General features: G+C 43.7%; 1 protein-coding gene across 5 annotated transcripts in view; it reads left to right on the top strand.

Moving 5' to 3' along the window:
* Positions 1–18,291, top strand: part of CEP192 (centrosomal protein 192) — a 208,911-nt gene that overhangs the window by 20,477 nt on the left and 170,143 nt on the right. For 4 of the 5 annotated variants that reach the window (XM_056521513.1, XM_056521515.1, XM_056521511.1 and 1 more), the window contains exons 2-6: positions 754–934; positions 5,715–5,840; positions 14,909–15,018; positions 15,219–15,241; positions 15,459–15,600. In XM_056521513.1, coding sequence (XP_056377488.1) covers positions 768–934; positions 5,715–5,840; positions 14,909–15,018; positions 15,219–15,241; positions 15,459–15,600 — 568 coding nt within the window. In that variant the 5' untranslated portion in view covers positions 754–767. The remainder of the gene's footprint in view (positions 1–753; positions 935–5,714; positions 5,841–14,908; positions 15,019–15,218; positions 15,242–15,458; positions 15,601–18,291) is intronic. The other variant, XM_056521514.1, reaches the window with a different exon arrangement.

Raw genomic sequence — 18,291 nt, 5'->3', positions numbered from 1 at the left:
GCAAAATGTGATGGAAACTACACAAATTTGGTCTTGCTGTAATCTGGTCGACCTAAAGTATATTAAAAAAAACAAACAAAAAAAAAACACAAATTGCAAAATTATCTTGGCAGCGATCGGAATGTGACAGAAGTGCCAACTCCCTCCTGCTGCTGAAGGGTGATTGGTGCTGTCCGAGACTGCATCATTCACCCTCATCATCTTGGTCACCAGAGATTCGCCAGTCAGAATTGACCAGCCAGGTATGCCCTTGGTCCTTAAGTCCCAGGCATCAAGGGAGTACCTGTACACCCTTTGTCCTGGACGGGTTAATAAATGTGGTTTAGGTAAACATTACACTCTACAAAATAAAGGTGTATACAAATTCTTCACTTACACCACCCTTGATATAAGTTATTTTTTCAATTATACAAATAATTTTGGTTGCACCATACATTTTATGATAAAATAATGAAGTACAATTGGTCTTGAAAAAATTAGCTATCATATGGCTCTGTAAAAGAAATAATTGAAGTTATAGTGCTTAAAAGGTGAGGAAGAAAAATGAAAACACAATAATGAAAATTAGCTGGGTCCTCAAGGCCAAACTGGGCTGTGTCTTTAAGTGTTTAATAGTAGTTGTGTTTCACTTTAGTGGTTTCCTGCCAATGCCTGTTTACATCGCTGCAATGATGTGCCATATCAACATGTGATGTACACAGATTAATCCACTACCTTAACAATATTCTAATATTCTTATTTATTTTTATCTAGCGGAGAGCCTTACGATGACTGAACATTACAAGAACATAGAAGATGAAACTTTTCCAAGCTTTTTAGCAGACTCTGTTAATAGCCACCTCAGTGAAACTCTTGAAAACTGCACGCTGTCTTCCAATTTAGGGTTACCCGTTGCTGCTTCTACTGTTGCTAAAGCTCGTGCTGCTTTTGACCGGTAAGCCTTGTATCTGTGTGGATATTTTTTTTCTTTCTCTTGTTTTCCAATTTTTCTGATAAATGTAACTCCTATCCTTATGTCTTTAGAAGGGGTACTACATTCCAAATTCACCTGTGCAGGAACTCCCTTAATGTGGCATATAAAGGAAGGGGAGTTCTCTGGGCCAGGAATGAGTGGCTCTGGTGGGTTAGAGAAGTGATGTCTCTTCATGAGACAGCCACTTTAATTTAGGTTATTTAGAGTCATTCACAGAGAGCTCGCTTACATACTTTTGGAGCAGTTGGTAAAAAAAAAAAAACAGAACTGAGTACAGTTTTTGGCTTCTTCCTCTCTTGGTGCTACAGTCAAAGCTGGGTCTAATAACACAAACCAGTTCTTATCATGGTTCAGTTGTTTCCAAACATTTTAGAGAATTGGTCAGTATTATTGAACCAAAAGATCATTTATGTAACTTTTCTTTCTCTGTCGATTCTATTGGGGGGGGACACAGACAGTGGATATATATGCTGCTGCCACTAGGAGGCTGACAGTAAGCAACAAAAAGAAAGTCGGCCCCTCTTGGCAGGATATACCAACCTACAGACTCTGAGGTAATAAGTTTTTAGCTTAGTGTCCGTAGGAGGCGGACACAGGTCTGGCGTTCTCCAGACCTGGTCTTTTTTATTTTCTTATTTTTTAGTTTAGGTATGTGTATTTAGATTATTATTATTATTATTATAAAAAAAAAATTTTTCCCGTTATTTTTTTTTATTTCTCTTTTTAGGTAGGGGTTCAGGAGCATGGTGCTACCGGTCACCCTATATGCGAATAAGGGGCACAGACATAGTTATGTGTTGTCAACCCCTTCTCGCCACCGGCTAGCACCTGGGGTTGCACCTTGGGTCCAGGTCCCCCTACCCTGCTAGTCTCGCTGTCTCAGCCCGGCATGATGCAGGTGTTTAATAGCTGGCTGAAGACTTTAGTAGGTAAGTTTTCCCGGGACAGAGTATCCCCCCCCCCCCCTCTTTTTCCTGGGGTCTATCTTTTATTCAGGGTTTTCAACCTCTGAAGCCCCTCTGTTTTTGGGCCCACTATTCATTCTATGGACAGTTCCTGCTCGGCCATCCTGTAGTCAGGGTCAGTCTCTAGGGCCAGCTTGTTTCACCTGGGGCATTTTACAGAGCCCCGTAGTTTCACTTCCTGGCTGCTGCGCTGTACGCGCATGGCCGGCAGTTTACTTTCACTTTGGCCGCCTCCACGTGTGAGGTGACTGGAGCGCCGGGGGTTTCTTTTCCCGCTCGACTGCACTGCACGCGCTTGCCCGAAAGTTTACTTCACTTAGGCTGCCCTCCACGTGAGGCAACCGGTGTGCCGCAGGTCATTAATTGAGGCTGCAGCATTTAGCTCCGGCCAGGCATATCAGCGGGGGTCCCAGCCCCCTTCTTACCACGTCCTATTGCCTTTCAGCACGCACACTGGGGGTCACTAACTTCCTATCAGGGGTAATTTCTGGGTGCCTCCCTCCTCTCTTCCAATGAGGGCCAGGCTGGATCTGGCTCTGCCCCCTTCTCTTTAGGCTTAGCCCGTGTGTGTGTGTGTCTGTCTGTGGGTCTGTCTGTCGGGTCTGTCTGTCGGGTCTGTCTGTCGGGTCTGTCTGTCGGGTCTGTCTGTCGGGTCTGTCTGTCGGGTCTGTCTGTCGGGTCTGTCTGTCGGGTCTGTCTGTCGGGTCTGTCTGTCGGGTCTGTCTGTCGGGTCTGTCTGTCGGGTCTGTCTGTCGGGTCTGTCTGTCGGGTCTGTCTGTCGGGTCTGTCTGTCGGGTCTGTCTGTCGGGTCTGTCTGTCGGGTCTGTCTGTCGGGTCTGTCTGTCGGGTCTGTCTGTCGGGTCTGTGTGGGGGGGGGTGTCTGTGGGTCTGTCTGTGATTCATCGCTCCATGTGGCTCCAGGCCTGGGGTGCCGATGCAGCTTCCAAGAAATCTTTCACTGAGCTTCCTTTCTCTGGGACCCAACTCTTCGGGAAACGCCTGGATGAGATTATCTCCGAGGCTACTGGAGGTAAAAGCTCCTTATTACCACAGAACAAGTCTCACCGTACCAAGACCTCAACCTCCTTTCGGCCCTTTCGGTCTTTTGGCTCAGGTCTGGCAGCCAGACTGGCGCCCTCACAGGATAGGAAGGCTCCTTTTCTTCAAGGCTTGCCCCTCCTGGAAGTCTTGTACCTGTTCCTGCCGTTTTATGGCCAAGTTAAGCAACCGTAAGCCTCCCGCCACCTGAAGGGACTCCCCCCTACCTGGAAATTATTTTCGGGTGGGAGGTCGTTTGTCCCTGTTCAGGGACGTTTGGATTGCCCACGTGCAGGACTCTCTTTCCTTCCTTGCTGGCGGCTTTTCAGGTTGCGCTTCGGACTCTTCTCGCTCAGGGAGTGATCGTCCCAGTTCCTCCCAAGGAGCATTTTTCGGGGGTTCTAGTCAAACCTGTTTGCCGTCCCCAAGAAAAGAAGTTCCTGGCGCTTGGCTCTCAGTTCCCTTAAGGGTAAGGTGTCTACTCTCTCCATTGTCTCTCCGCATCCCCTGGCATCTGACCCTCACATCCGCACTCTTCTGCAGGGTGTAGATCATGCGGCACCGCCGTACTCATCCCCCTACTCCCCTATGGGATCTGAATCTGGTTCTCAGTATTTTGCAGGGTCCTCCCTCCGAACCTCTCCGGGACATTTTTTCTTTGTGTTTTCTGTCTGGAAGGTGGCCTTCCTTATTGCGGTCACTTCTATTGGGAGAGTTTCTGGTGGCTCTCTCCTGCCATTCCCCCTACCTGGTCTTGCACCAAGACAAAGTTGTTTTCTGTCCGGTCCCATCATTTTTGTCTAAGGGGGTCTCCGCCTTTCACCTAAAATGAGCCTTTTTGCCCAGCTCCGTCCCATCCCTGGGAACAGTTGCTTCATGGTCTTGACGTGGTACGGGCCATTTTGGTCCCTTCATCCTTTCGCCAGTGTGACTGACTTTCTTTGTGCTTACGGAGGGCCGTCGTAAGGGATTTCCTGCTTCGAAGGCTACCATTTCGCTGTAGATCCGTTCTGCCATCATGGAAGCTTACCGCTGCAAAGGGAAGATTCCGCCTTTCCGGGTTTCAGCTCATTCCACTCATTCCATCGGGGCCTCATGGGCTCTATGCAGCAGGGCTTCGGGTTTGCAAATCTGTAAGGCGGCCACTTTGTCGTCCTTGCACACTTTTACAAAATTTTGCACACCTTTGCGTCCGCGGACGCTGGTTTGGGTCGCAAGGTGTTGCAGGTGGCTGTTGCCCAGCCTTCCACCTGAGTTGATTGGGTTCTCTCCCTCCCCGGGGACTGCTTTGGTACGTCGCACGGTCTCTGTGTCCCCCCAATGGAACCGACTGTGAGAAGTTTTATGCTTACTGTAAAATCTTTCTCGGAGGATCCATTGGGGGACACAACACCCACCTATTTGTTCTGGTGTCCTTGGTTCGGTTGCCTGTCCAAGGGTTGGCTCGGTAAATTTTTTTTTTTGTCTGTGGTTTCCTCGGACAGTTGCTGTTTTTTTTTTTCCCCCCTTTCCGTCTGATACTCTCCTACTGCTTTGGGACTAAACTGATTAGCTCAGTCTGAAGGCAGGGTATATCCTGCCAGGAGGGGCCGACTTTCTTTTTGTTGCCTAGTGGCAGCAGCATATACCCACAGTCTCTGTGTCCCCCCGATCGATCCTCAGAGACATTTTACGGTAAGCATAAAAAATCTACTTTTACCCTTGATCTTCATTTATCAGGATGCTGTGAAATTTATTGTGTAAGTGTTTACACAGACTTGCTCATGTGTTATCACAAGTAACACATTTTAGGAAGTAACAGCGCTCCACAAATCCAGTAGTGCAAAAGCAGTGATAAATGTATTCACCCATCTACAAACAGGAGTGTTTTGGCTCAACCGTACAGCCTTTTTCAAACATGTTGAGCCAAAACGTTGCGGTTTGTAGATAGGTTAATAAACGGATTCCTTTTTTTTTTTTTTTTTTTCACTACTGGATTTGTGGATTAGATAGATTCTGGATAGAAGACCGGACACTGGAGCTGTGCACCCATTGTGGATTGTAAATCTCATTTAGTTTTACAGGGGTTATCCAGGAGAAAACTTTCGTTTATATATAAACTGGCTCAAGGAAGTTAAACAGATTTGTAAATTACTTCTATTAAAAAATCTTAATCCTTTCAGTACTTATGAGCTTCTGAAGTTAAGGTTGTTCTTTTCTGTCTAAGTGCTCTCTGATGACACGTGTCTAGGAAACCGCCCAGTTTAGAAGAGGTTTGCTACGGGGATTTGCTTCTAAACTGGGCGGTTTCCGAGACACGTGTCATCAGAGAGCACTTTATATATAATGGCATTCTGCGGGAAGGGGTTAAACAATTCTTGCTTTGCAGTGAATTTCTCTTAAAGAAAATCTGCTGGTACAGGGTAATAGTGTGGGTGACGTGGTTTACACGGCTGTTCTTCCATATTCGCCCCCCCCCCCCCCTCTTCATGGCCCTATCCCTGAGTTATGCCTGAAAATCCAGATATATGCAAATGAAGTGCTTTGGATCACTGGGAGCCCCTTGTTGCACTCTTCTGTCCTTTTACATGTTACGTTATGTATAATGAGAGGGACACTTGAATATACACACTACATTTATGAGTAGACATCCTGAATAGTCTATTGGTAGCCTACACAGTGTTGCAACCTGGTGGCTATACCTATATTTATGTTTTACAATTGAACGTAGCTGAATTTGTCACTTATTTTGTTCAAAGCCCTCTGGACGTTCAAGCTTCCTACTTGGAGAATGAAAGACTGCAGTTTCCAGCAAGCTGTTCTTCTAGCTTAAGTCAATCTGGAGAAGAAAAAAAGAAATTCGTCCTTAGCTTTAAGGATGATTTGTAAGTCAAAAAAGGCTTTCCTTATAAAGTATATATCTATGACTAAAGTATCGGAAAGTAAAATGTGCTAGTCCGTTTTATATATTTTATTTTGAACTGAGGCACCATTGCGCCTTCCCCAGGCTGAATATATTGGTTTGCAATGCAGTAAAATGGTGCCAAAATTATCATATGAACATAAATGTCAATAAAAATAATTTTAGAGCATTTAAGGCACACTTACAAAGTCTTTGAGATGTTATGTACTTTATATGTCAAAAACTAGTTTGAGAGCTATATAATCCCATACCCAGAATGAGGTTTGGATAGAAACCAAAATGGAGCTTGGGAGTAATAAACATATTCCATGTGAACAAGGATTGTATGGACCCAAGGTGGATTGCAACACGTTATTAAAGAGCAAGAACGAGATCGGTGTATTTGGCAGCAGGAATGCGTCACCAAGGAGATTGCTCACATGACTTTAAAGAACCAATCGGAAGATGGAAGAGTGGTTTTCTGAGTGCATGGTTTAATTGGGACCCGTCGCCAAGGAATAAACTTGTAACTAGAGTCCATTCAGAAAACAAAGGAGAGTTAAAACAAAGGACATAACCCTCTAAACAGGATCAAGTTTATGGATGTAAATACCGTAATTTCGGTATAGACAGTATATGTGAGACATATATCTAAAATTTAAGACATAAATATTAGTATAAATAAGAGACTTATAATAAAACTATAATAATCAATAGCAAAAAAAGTTGCTCAGAAGTAAAATTGGATATAATAAACTCCTAAATGCATATGCCAGAGCACACTAAGTGAGTAGACATGCTTGTCATATGAGGCTAACATTTTCTGTATTCATACCTCAATGGTGCTCTGTATGCAAGCGTATCTATGATAAGCATGCATGTAAGGCTAGATTTTCTCCATTACTGCCTCCTAAATGGACCATTCTACTAACAGATGCAAAGGGATGCCATTAAGTGGCATCCTTTTGCATCATTTTTTCATCTGTTAGTATCAGCCGCCTACAGACTTCCGCAACTGGGATTACTGCTACTCCCATCATGAAACAGACACCTTTCCATGATGGGAGTAGTAATTTCCCCAGCAGTGGGAGTCTGCGGCAGCTGGAGAAGCTACATTAGTGCTTGTACTACTACTCCCATCATGGAACTGTGTGTAGTACAGGGGCTGAGGGATTAATCACAACTGGTCTCAATTCTGAGACCCGATGCGATCAGAAGCTATTAACCAGGGGAGCGGGCTGCATGCATAATGTGTTTTACTATGCGATGAACATAGTGTGTTTTACTTTTGTTTTCAAATACCCCGCCAGGAGCCCTTAATGGCCGGCACAGAGTGGTCATTCAGGGCTCCTGTTGGGATTTTTAAAGTCACTCTAAAGGCACCCTTGGCTGCCCTGACCTGCTGCGGGCAAGATCTATAGCTAGTGCGGTGGGGTGGGGGTGGGGGGGGGGCAGACATGTAGTGCTATATGTATGCATATATTTTTCTCATTTTCCTAAATAAATTATGTAAATAAGTCAACATAATTCTCATGTTATCAACTACACTGCTCAAAAAAATTTAAAGGAAATACTAAGGTAACACATTTTAGATCTGAATAAACGAATTGTATCAAATACTTTGGTCTTTACATAGTTGAATGTGCTGACAACAAAATCGCTCAAAAATGATCAATGGAAATCAAATTTATCAACCCATAGAGATCTGGATATGAAGTCACACTCAAAATCTAAATGGAAAACCACACTACAGGCTGATCCAACTTTGATGTAATGTCCTTAAAACAAGTCAAAATGAGGCTCAGTAGTGTGTGTGGCCTCCACGTGCCCGTTTGACCTCCCTACAACGCCTGGGCATGCTCCTGATGAGGTGGTGGATGGTCTGCTGAGGGATGTCCTCCCAGACCTTGACTAAAGCATCTGCCAACTCCTGGACAATCTGGGGTGCAACGTGGCATTAATGGATGGATCGAGACATTATGTCCCAGATGTGCTCAATCGGATTCAGGTCTGCGGAATGGGCGGGCCAGTCCGTAGCATCAATGCCTTCCTCTGACACACTCCAGCCACATGAGGTCTAGCATTGTTTTGCATTAGGAGTAACCCTGGGCCCAACTGCACCAGCACATGGTCTCACAAGGAGTATGAGGATCTCATCTCGGTACCTAATGGCAGTCAGGCTACCTCTGGAAAGCACATGGAGGGCTGTGCGGCCCCCAAAGAAATGCCACCCTAAACCATTACTGACCCACCGCCAAACCGGTCATGTTGGTGGATGTTGGAGGCAGCAGAATGTTCTCAACCCCCACCTGTGGACATCGGGCCCTTATACCACCCTCATGGAGTCGGTTTCTGACAGTTTCAGTGGACAGATGCACATTTGTGGCCTGCTGGAGGTCTTTTTGCAGGGCTCTAGCAGTGCTCTTCGTCGCACAAAGGTGGAGGTAGCGGTCCTGCTGCTGTGTTGTTGCCCTCCTGCGGCCTCCTATACGTCTCCTGATGTACTGGCCTGTCTCCCGGTAGCGCCTCCATGCTTTGGATACTACGCTGACAGACACAGCAAACCTTCTTGCCATAGCTCACATTTGATGTGCCATCCTGGATGAGCTGCACTGCCTGAGCCACTTGTGTGGGTTGTAGACTCCGTCTCATGTTACCACTAAAGGGAAAGCACCTCCAGCATTCAAAAGTGACCAAAACATGAGCCAGGAAGCATAGGAACTGAGATTTGGTCTGTAGTCACCACCTGCAGAACCACTCCTTTATTGGTGGTGTCTTGCTAATTGCCTATAATGTCCATGTTTTGTCTTTCACAACAGCAATTTGCACAACAGCATGTGAAATTGATTGTCAATCAGTGTTTCTTCCTGAGTGGACAGTGTTATTTAACAGAAGTGTGACTGACTCGGAGTTACATTGTGTTATTTAAATGTTCCCTTTATTTTTTTGAGCAGTGTATTAACCCCTTAACGACAAGCTGTGACCTTGTGTCATATTGGGTTGGTCCCGGCATGTAATTGAAGCCGGGGCTAATAGCGCTCGGCAGTGATCACTGTGCCGCACGCTATTAACCCTTCAGACACGGCGTTCAAAGTTGAGCGCTGTGTCTAAAACGAAAGTAAAACCTTCCCGGCTGCTCAGTGGAGCTGATGGGGACCACCGCAGTGAAAATGCGGCGTCTCGATCAGCTAGGACGCGAGCGAAGGGTCACTCCCTTTCCTCCGGTGCGTCCGATCGGTGATTTATTGCTCCAAGCCTGAAAATTGTAATTTGTTGTCTTTGCAGCATATTTACTAAAATTAAGTTATTTCAATCAAACATTTTAACATAGGACCCCTTATTTGATAGCAGCTTCACAAGTCTTGCATCCATTGAACTTGTGAGTTTTTGGACAGTTGCTGTTTGAATTTGTTTGCAAGATGTCAGAATAGCCTCCCAGAGCTGCCGTGTGGATGTTAACTGCCTCCCCACCCTCAAAGATCTTTTGCTTGAGGATGCTCCAATGGTTCTCAATAGGATTGAGGTCAGGAGAGGATGGAGGACACCATGACTGTCTCTCCTTTTAGCCCCAAAGCAGCCATTGACCCAGAGGTATTCTTTTTAGCATGAGAGGGTGCATTATCATACATGATTATTTTATTATGGAAAGCATAGTTCTTCCTTCTGTATCTAGGAAGAAAGTGGTCAGAGACTCCACATACTTTGCTGATTTCATTTTTAAACCTTCAGAGGCCCTAAAGGGGCCGACCAGCTCTCTTCTCATGATTCTGACCCAAAATATGACACCACCACCTCCTTGCTGATGTTGTTGTAGCCTTGTTGGAACAGGGTGGCCGTCCACCAACCATCCACTACTCCATCCATTACTTCATCCATCTGGACCATTCAGGGTTGCACGGCACTCATCAGTGAACAGGACTGTTTGAAAATTAGTCTTCATGTATTTTTCTGCCCATTGCAGCCATTTCTGCTTGTGAGCGTTGGTTAGTGGTGGCCAAATAGAAGGTTTATACACAGTTGCAAGCCTCTGAAGGACACTACACCTTTGATGTCCATAGGTCTCCAGAGGCAACAGCAGCTTCAAATATGTTGGCTGCCATGTAACTGTATTTTAGCAGCTGCTCTCTTGATCCAATGCATGGATCTGGCAGAAATCTACCTCAATGTGCTTTAACTGCACGAACCAGTCTGTGCTCTGAATCAGCCACAAATCTCTTAATAGTGCAATGATCATGCTTAAAAGCTTGGGGACCAAGGGCGTCCGTGGGAATTTTCGGTTCCTGCCGGGGATATCTATCAGCAAGCACCCCGAGCAAATGCCCCCCAACCCCCCACCATGTCGGCAATCGCCGGTGTATTCACACCATACGGGTCTCTGCTGACCCGAAAAATAAGGGGGATTGGGGTTGTCCAAGACACCCACGATCTCCCTGAAGGGATAGTAGTGAGGTGGCATGGGTGCCATCCCTTCTATCCCTGCTATTGGTCATCCAGAAGCAACGACCAATAGCAGATCGGGGGCTGGGGGGGGTGTTAAATTTCGGTTTCCCGGTTCTGCCCACCCACAGTAGGCTGGGCAGAACGGGGAAACCAACGAGGACCGGTGCTGAAGTTAACGTAGCCATCGGCAGAGGTGATCTGCGGGGGAAGAGGACGGCGATGCGGCTCCCTGGGGCGATGCAACATGGGGAGGGCCACAGTTTGGAGATCACTGTGCAGTGGTCTCTAAACTGTAGCCCTCCAGATGTTTTCAAAACTGCAAATCCCCGCAAGAGTTTTAGTTGTGGATCCGACGGAAGCCGGTGAGTTGCCTCGCAACATCTGGAGGGCTACAATTTAAGACCACTATACAGTGGTCTCTAAACTATAGCCCTCCAGATGTTGCAAGACTACTGCAAACAGCTGTTTGGGCATGCTGGGATTTGCAGCTTTGAAACAGCTGTAGGGCTATAGTTTGGAGATCACTGTTCAGAGGTCTCTAAACTGTGGCCCTCTAGATCTTGCAAAACTACAACTCCTAGTATGCCCACACAGCAGTTTTTCTGTGTGGGCATGCTGGGATTTGTAGTTTTGCAACATGGGGAGGGCCACAGTTTGGAGATCACTGTGCAGTGGTCTCTAAACTGTAGCCCTCCAGATGTTTTCAAAACTGCAAATCCCAGCAGGAGTTTTAGTTGTGTACCTCCAGCTGTTGCATAACTGCATCTCTCAGCATGCCCTTCGGGGATCAGTACATGTTGGGAGTTGTAGTTTAGCAACAGCTGGAGGAACACTGGTTGGAAAATACTGAGTTAGGGAACAGAACCTAACTGAAGGTTTTCCAACCAGTGTGCCTCCCAGCTGTTGCAAAAGTACAACTCCCAGCAAGATGTTTGCCCCCCCTATGTGAATGTACAGGGTACATTCACACGGGCAGGTTTACAGTGAGTTTCCTGCTTCAAGTTCGAGCTGCGGCAATGTACCCTAAAAACACTACACTACACATAGTAAAGGGTAAAACACAACATATACACCCCTTTACACTGTCCCCCCCCCCCCCCCCCAATAAAAATGAAAAACGTATTGTACGGCAGTGTTTCCAAAAGGGAGCCTCCAGCTGTTGCAAAACAACTCCCAGCCTTTCCAGACAGCCAAGGAGTGTCCAGGCATGCTGGGAGTTTAGTTTGGAGGCACCCAGTTTGGGAATCACTGGCCTAGAATACCCCTATGTCCACCCCTATGCAATCCCTGATTCAGTCCTCAAATGCGCATGCCGCTCTTCCACTTCGGAGCCCTGTTGTATTTCAAGGAAACAGTTTAGGGCCACGTATGGGGTATTTCCGTACTCTGGAAAAATTGTACTACAAACTTTAGGGGGCTTTTTCTCCTTTTACCCCTTATGAAAAAGAAAAGTTGGGGGCTACACCAGCCTGTTAGTGTAAAAATGTTTCGTTTTTTTTTTTCACTAACATGCTGGTGTTGCCCCATACTTTTTATTTTCACAAGCGTTAAAAGGAAAAAAGACAGAAGAGGAAGCAAACGGATGCAAACAGGTGTTAAAGGATTGTAAAAAAAATAAATAAAATCCAGTTGGCCACAGTAAGTTTATTTTACAGCTGTTTGATAATTTTTCAAATGGGTTGCAAACGGATTGATAACGGGCAGAATTACACATACCTGATAGCTTCATCTTCACCTTTTCCTCACCACCATATAACTAAGTGGGAATCTGAACTGCAGACACACTTCACGGAATGCCAATGGGGCCAAGCCCACTCAATAATAAATAATCTCACTAAATGTGCAAGCCACATAGAAACATCCCAAAAAATGTTCTTCCAATGGCACCTCACCCCTTCCAAGTTAGCTCATTTCACTGATCTCCCCGACAAGTGCTGGCCCTGCTCTGCCCCTGGTACATTTCTTCATATATGGTGGAATTGCCCTAAAATACTCGCTTTTTGGAGAGCATTGGTCAGATTTCTCTCACAACTATGCAGTTTTCCAATTATTCTTAGTCCAGTCCTGGCTCTGCTAAATATAGATGTACATGCTTACTCCCATTTTCATAAATCCATCATTATGCACTCTCTAATAGCTGCCAGGCAGAGTATATAAGAAAATTGGAGATCCGACCAGGTGACGACACTTACGGAACTTAAAAGGAACATTAACTTCAACTGCTGGCACGAATATAAAGTTTCTTGCGCTTTAAATACCGGTACTGATAAACACTTTCTGGCTAATTGGGATGTGTGGCTTCAGGGCCCTTACAATACAGTCCAACTGTAGTAGCTATGAACTCTTGTAGCGAGCCTAAAGTTTAGATAAGAACACAGAGCAATCAAATCCCTGACGCCCTTTGATTAAGTGAAATATACCCATTATTGAGTATCATTTGAAATATACTACCCGAATGTGCCATTTTTTTTTTACAGCTGGTGTATGTTAGTTACTTGGTTTTTATAGTTCTACTGTTGCTCTATTTTGTTCCCCACATATATCATTTGACTATGAGTTCTGCGATAGATGAGCATTATCTAACGTGTAACCATGTCATAGCTTTATACATAACATGCTTTTATGTATACCATGTATATATGTGACTCATTTATATTGGTTATTTATCTTTTCCACGTAAAAATTTCAATAAAAATGCTGTTCTAAAAAAAAATAGATAACGGGCATTTAGTTATGGGGGCAGACGGCCGTGTTAACGAGCCCTTAGTGCTAGATAAAATCTTAATCTTAAATACAAACTAGATGTTGCTAAAAGATAAAAACCGCGGGATAAAATTTTTTGACAGATCTGTAATGAAACTATGTAATATATATAAACGTGCATACCTGAACTTGTGACAAAATAACACTGTACCAACAAAATGTGATCAGAGACATCACTAGAGTTTGTTCTATTAACTCAATCACACCCGATGGCATAAGAGTCTGAAATTTATATATATCCAAAAGTTTTCACATTGTCGTAGAATATTGTACCACTGCGGTTGGTATTTACTAATAGATTTTATAGGATTGATAGTCAGGGTGTTAAAGTTGCTGTTATATTTTAAATTAACACTAGGGGTACATTTACATGTGCAGAGTTTTCTGCTGCAAATTTGAGCAGTGGCACTTTGAAGTCAATGTAATCTGCTGCGGAAAATCTTATGCGGCTCAAACCTGCGGCAAGATGCTCTCTCTAGACCCACCTGTGTAAACGTGTCCTAAACTATAAAGCTTTAATGACCATTAAAGGAAAACTGTCACATGTTTGCTCCCGCACTAACCACAGGTACTGATGGATAGTGCGGGAGATGCTGATTCCTATGATCCCTACCTTGGTCGGATCTGACCAGCCGTTCGACCGCAATCTTAGTTTTATTATATCTGGAAATATGGCTGTAACTGGCATGTGCAGGGTTTATGTAGCTTAAATGGGTAATCCGGTGGGAAACTTTTAATTTTTAAATGAACTGGTGCCAAAAAGTGAAAGATTTGTAAATTACTTCTATTAAGAAATCTTAATCCTTCCAGTACTTATTAGCTGCTGTATGCTCCTAAAGAAAGTTATTTTCTTTTTGAATTTCCTTTGTCTGACCACAATGCTCTCTGCTGACACCTCTCCATGTCAGGAACTGTCCAAAGCAGGAGCAAATCCCCATAGCAAACCTCTCCTGCTCTGGACAGTTCCTGACATGGACAGAGGTGTTAGCAGAGAGCACTGTGGTCAGACAGAAACAAAATTAAGAAAGAAAATAACTTTCTCTGTAGTATACAGCAGCTGATAAGTACTTGAAGGGTTAGGATTTTTAAATAGAAGTAATTTACAAATCTGTTTAACTTTCTGGCACTAGTTGATTTAAAATAAATTTGTTCTCCACTGGAGTACTCCTTTTAACTTGCACTGACGTCAGCGCCGCCCGATTATCATCCCCCCCCCTTCCTCCAGCTCTCCCTCTCTTCGCCGCTCCGAACTGGTCTTATCTGCGCATGCACCGCTTTCTGACATGCGCGGTGAAGTCCAGTTAGGAGCGGCGAAGAGAGGGAGAGCTGGAGGGATGAATATTCATAAGCGGGTGGCGCTGACGTCAGTGCAAGTTAAGCTACATAAACACTGCCCGTGCCAGTTACAGCCATATTTTAAGATATAATAAAACTAAGATTGCGGGCGAACGTGCGAGCGGATACAGCCAAGGTAGGGATCATAGGAATAAACGTCTCCCGCACTATCCATCAGTACCTGTGGTTAGTGCGGGAGCAAACATGACCGTTTTCCTTTAAAAACTGCTAGTATCACCAACGTGTATAAATATTTAGTGGTTGGACATTTTTCCAGAACCACTAGTTCATAAAGGATTTTACCCAAGTAAAATGGTAGACTGTAAATGTGCATTTAGCTGCAATACAAAGCTGAGTACAAAGATGCAGTGGAAACACCCGTTTTGGGCAGAAAAATGGCCGCCTGTGGGGAAAAGATGCATCACACTTGTTTAATTATGGTAAATATAAGTATTTTTTTGTCTGACATTTCCAGGTAGCTTACAGATTCTCTTTTTTCCCTTTTATCAATAGAAGAGACTTGAATGCGTTTATTGAAGCCAGCAATGTTAATATTCAGTTGCAGAAACTTGAGTTGCAGGAGCAAAAATTTCAAGAGGAGCCACATCAAACAAAGCGAAATGGTATTTTATTTATATATTTTATACTCCATATACTTGGTATAGAATGTACATGACAAGTTTTATTGTGTTTTTTTTTTTTGTATTTTATGCTTACACTGTGTGTGTGTGTGTGTGTGTGTGTGTGTGTGTGTGTGTGTATAATATAATTTTTTTTTTCTTTTTTTTTAATTTAGTATATTTTTTTCCCCACCTCTTAATAGGGTCACAAAACAATAAGGACTGGGTAAGTTATGTTTCATAATTTTTGTTTGTGTGTGTGTTTATGTAAAGCATGTATGTATTGTAGTTGAGCTGAGTTTACGTGTCTGGCTTAGTGAACCCAGCATGAAACTCGGATGACAAAAGTACATTACTTTGCACTGTTAGAGCCATCCTTCATTTAATTGTGCATGCCAGACAGGGGAATTCCAAATTTATATTCCGGTTTAATCTAATTTTAGGTTTGCAGTGCACCAAGCTTATTCAATGGTGCAGAAAGAGAAATGCAAGGTTTTCTAGAACTGGAGTTAAGTTCATCAGCAGCAAGTTTCTTAGAAAATGAAAAGTTAGTATCCATTGCAAGCTTAGATGGCAGCTCTTCAGGTAACTTAATATTTACATATATTATCTGTATGCATGTACTTGTCATTACAAATGTAAATCTGTATCTAGTGCATCCATTTTACTATAGATCTATATACTCTAAACATTTGGTTACAACACTTTTGTAAGGGGGTGGGGGGGGGGGGGATAAACACAAAAAAAGTGTGAAATCAGCCTTTAACATGGTTTGTGCTTTGTCCTTCCTATGGTTCACACTGAGGAGTCTCCAGCCAGAAAAATAAAATTCCAGCTGGAGATTCCAATTGCGCCTTGGACTGCATGGCCATTTCCTTCTCCTTTGATGGCAAAGTATTCTGCTTGAAATCCGTCAAAAGAATGAACAGGATCATTCTTTTGACAGCAGAACACTCTTTTCTGGAATTCCATAGTCTACACTGTACAAACAGCAATGGGATTCCGCTGCATCAGAATTTCCAATAGTAATTTAAAAGCAGAATTACACTAGGAAATTCTGTAGTGTGGACCTAGCCTTCAAGTGGAGCCTTTGAATGAAAGGTATTTTAATTTGTTCAGAAGCTGTAAAAGTGTACGCTCGCATGTAGTGTATATACATTGTGGGTTTGATGCAAAGAAATCCACAGGTAAAAAACCATATCAATTTAACTGCATGTTTTCATGTTCACCTTTTTTATTTTTAAATTCTTGGACACAGCATAAAATATACAGTAAAATTCTCAGCATCAAGTGCTTGTTTTATGCATAAAAATTCGATCCTTACCATGCTGTGGAATTTCTTGCATGAAATCTGCTGTGTATAAGCTATTTGTAGAGAAAAGTAGAGCTGGGATTGTTGGTGTGTTCAGGATGGTAGATTATGCTGCTTTCACACTATAAAAATACTTCCGTTATGAACGCCTGTTAGGAAATCGGCAGTTATACGGCCGGTACAAAATCCCATTATAGTCTATGGGATTTTTCTAATAGCCGTTTTAACCCGTTATCGGCCGTTATTTTGTAGTGCATGCACTAATTCTCCCGTTACTATCGCCTGTCACAAAATAACATCCGTTATTAATAACGGGCGAAAACTGGTTAAAATGGTTATTCGAAAAATCCCATAGACTCTAATGGGATTTTCTAACTGCCATTAGTGGTTTTGTTTCCTGCTTTTAGGGTATGTTAACACGGGCGGATTGTATTTGCTGCGTAATTTCCGCAGCGGATTTTGTTAACATTGACTTAAGTGGGTCAGAAGTAAAATCTGCAAAGCTGCCTCTATTGCGGATTTTCTGCTGACTCATTAGAGTCAATGGTAGCAAAATCTGCCGCGGCTTTTCTGCAGCAAATACGCTGCGAAAATTCCGCATGTAATCAGCCCATGTGAACGTACCCTAACTTTTATCTTCTCGGTGGAATTTTTATTAGTGACTCTATCCATTTAAAGTGTACCTGTCATTTGGAAATACTTGTGACATGTCCTAACAGTATGTGAGTAGTTTTGATCGGTTGGGGTCTAAGTGTTCATACCTCCACCAATCAGGAGAACTAGTCGTGAGAAGTTAGCGCTCAGCGCATTGTTTTTCGGCCCCATGTCAAGTGATCATGTTGGTCTATGAGTGTGTCTTGATCAGGAGACACTAAGGCAGGGAGAGGAGCATGCAACAATACAGACTTCTCCCAGCTTGTTCTCCTGATAAACGGAGGTCTCAACTCTGACCCCTGATGATTAAAACTTTTGATGTCTTTCTAGGACCTATTATAATTCCAATAAAAAAAAACCTACATAATACTGCAGGTAAAGGGTGCATATGTAGAAATAAACCCCTATAATGTTACAAAAAATGAACCACAACTATGTATATACAAATAGAATGTATTACTTTATTGATTTACATAGCAAACAGTTAAGTAAAAACACTTAAAAGTACATATAGAACAAAATTAACACCAGATACATACAAAGTATAGGTATGGGATTAAAGCCCAAACAGGACAAAAACATGCTATAGATCAGGTACAAAACATAATCATGAGTACATACAAAGAATAGTAGGGATGAAGACCTGAACAGTATATATATATATATATATATACACATACACACACACACACACACACACACACACACACAGTAACCCCCCGACCTACGATGGCCCCGACATATGATAAAATCGACATACGATGGCCTCACAGAGACCATCGCATGTCAATGTCAGCATCGACATACGATGCTTTTATGTCGGGGCCATCGCATTAACTGCTATCCGACAGTGCAAAATGCTTAAGCTGCTGTCGGATAGCAGTTTAAGCATCCCTGGCAGGTTCGCTTACCTATTCCCGCTGCTCCAGGTCCACTTCGCGATCCTCCGGTGTCTTGCGCATCTTCTCCAGGGTCCGGGCCTTGCTTTCCGGCGTCGTTATTACGTCACTACGCACGCCGCGCCGGCGCAGCAGCGTAATAACGTCACCAGAAAGCGAGGCCCGGACCCTGCAGAAGATGCGCAAGACACCGGAGGATCGCGAAGAAGACACCGGAGCAGTGGGACAGCAGCGGGAGCGGCGGGGACAGGTAAGTACAGCTTCCTATACTTTACATTGCACGGATCCCTCAACATACGATGGATTCGACAAACGATGGGTCGTTTGGAACGAATTACCATCGTATGTTGAGGGACCACTGTGTGTATATGTGTGTGTATGTGTATATATATATGTATATATATATATATA

The sequence above is a fragment of the Hyla sarda genome, chromosome 5, assembly GCF_029499605.1.
Source record: "Hyla sarda isolate aHylSar1 chromosome 5, aHylSar1.hap1, whole genome shotgun sequence".
NCBI lineage: Eukaryota > Metazoa > Chordata > Amphibia > Anura > Hylidae > Hyla > Hyla sarda.
This window is presented reverse-complemented; position numbering and strand designations above follow the sequence as displayed.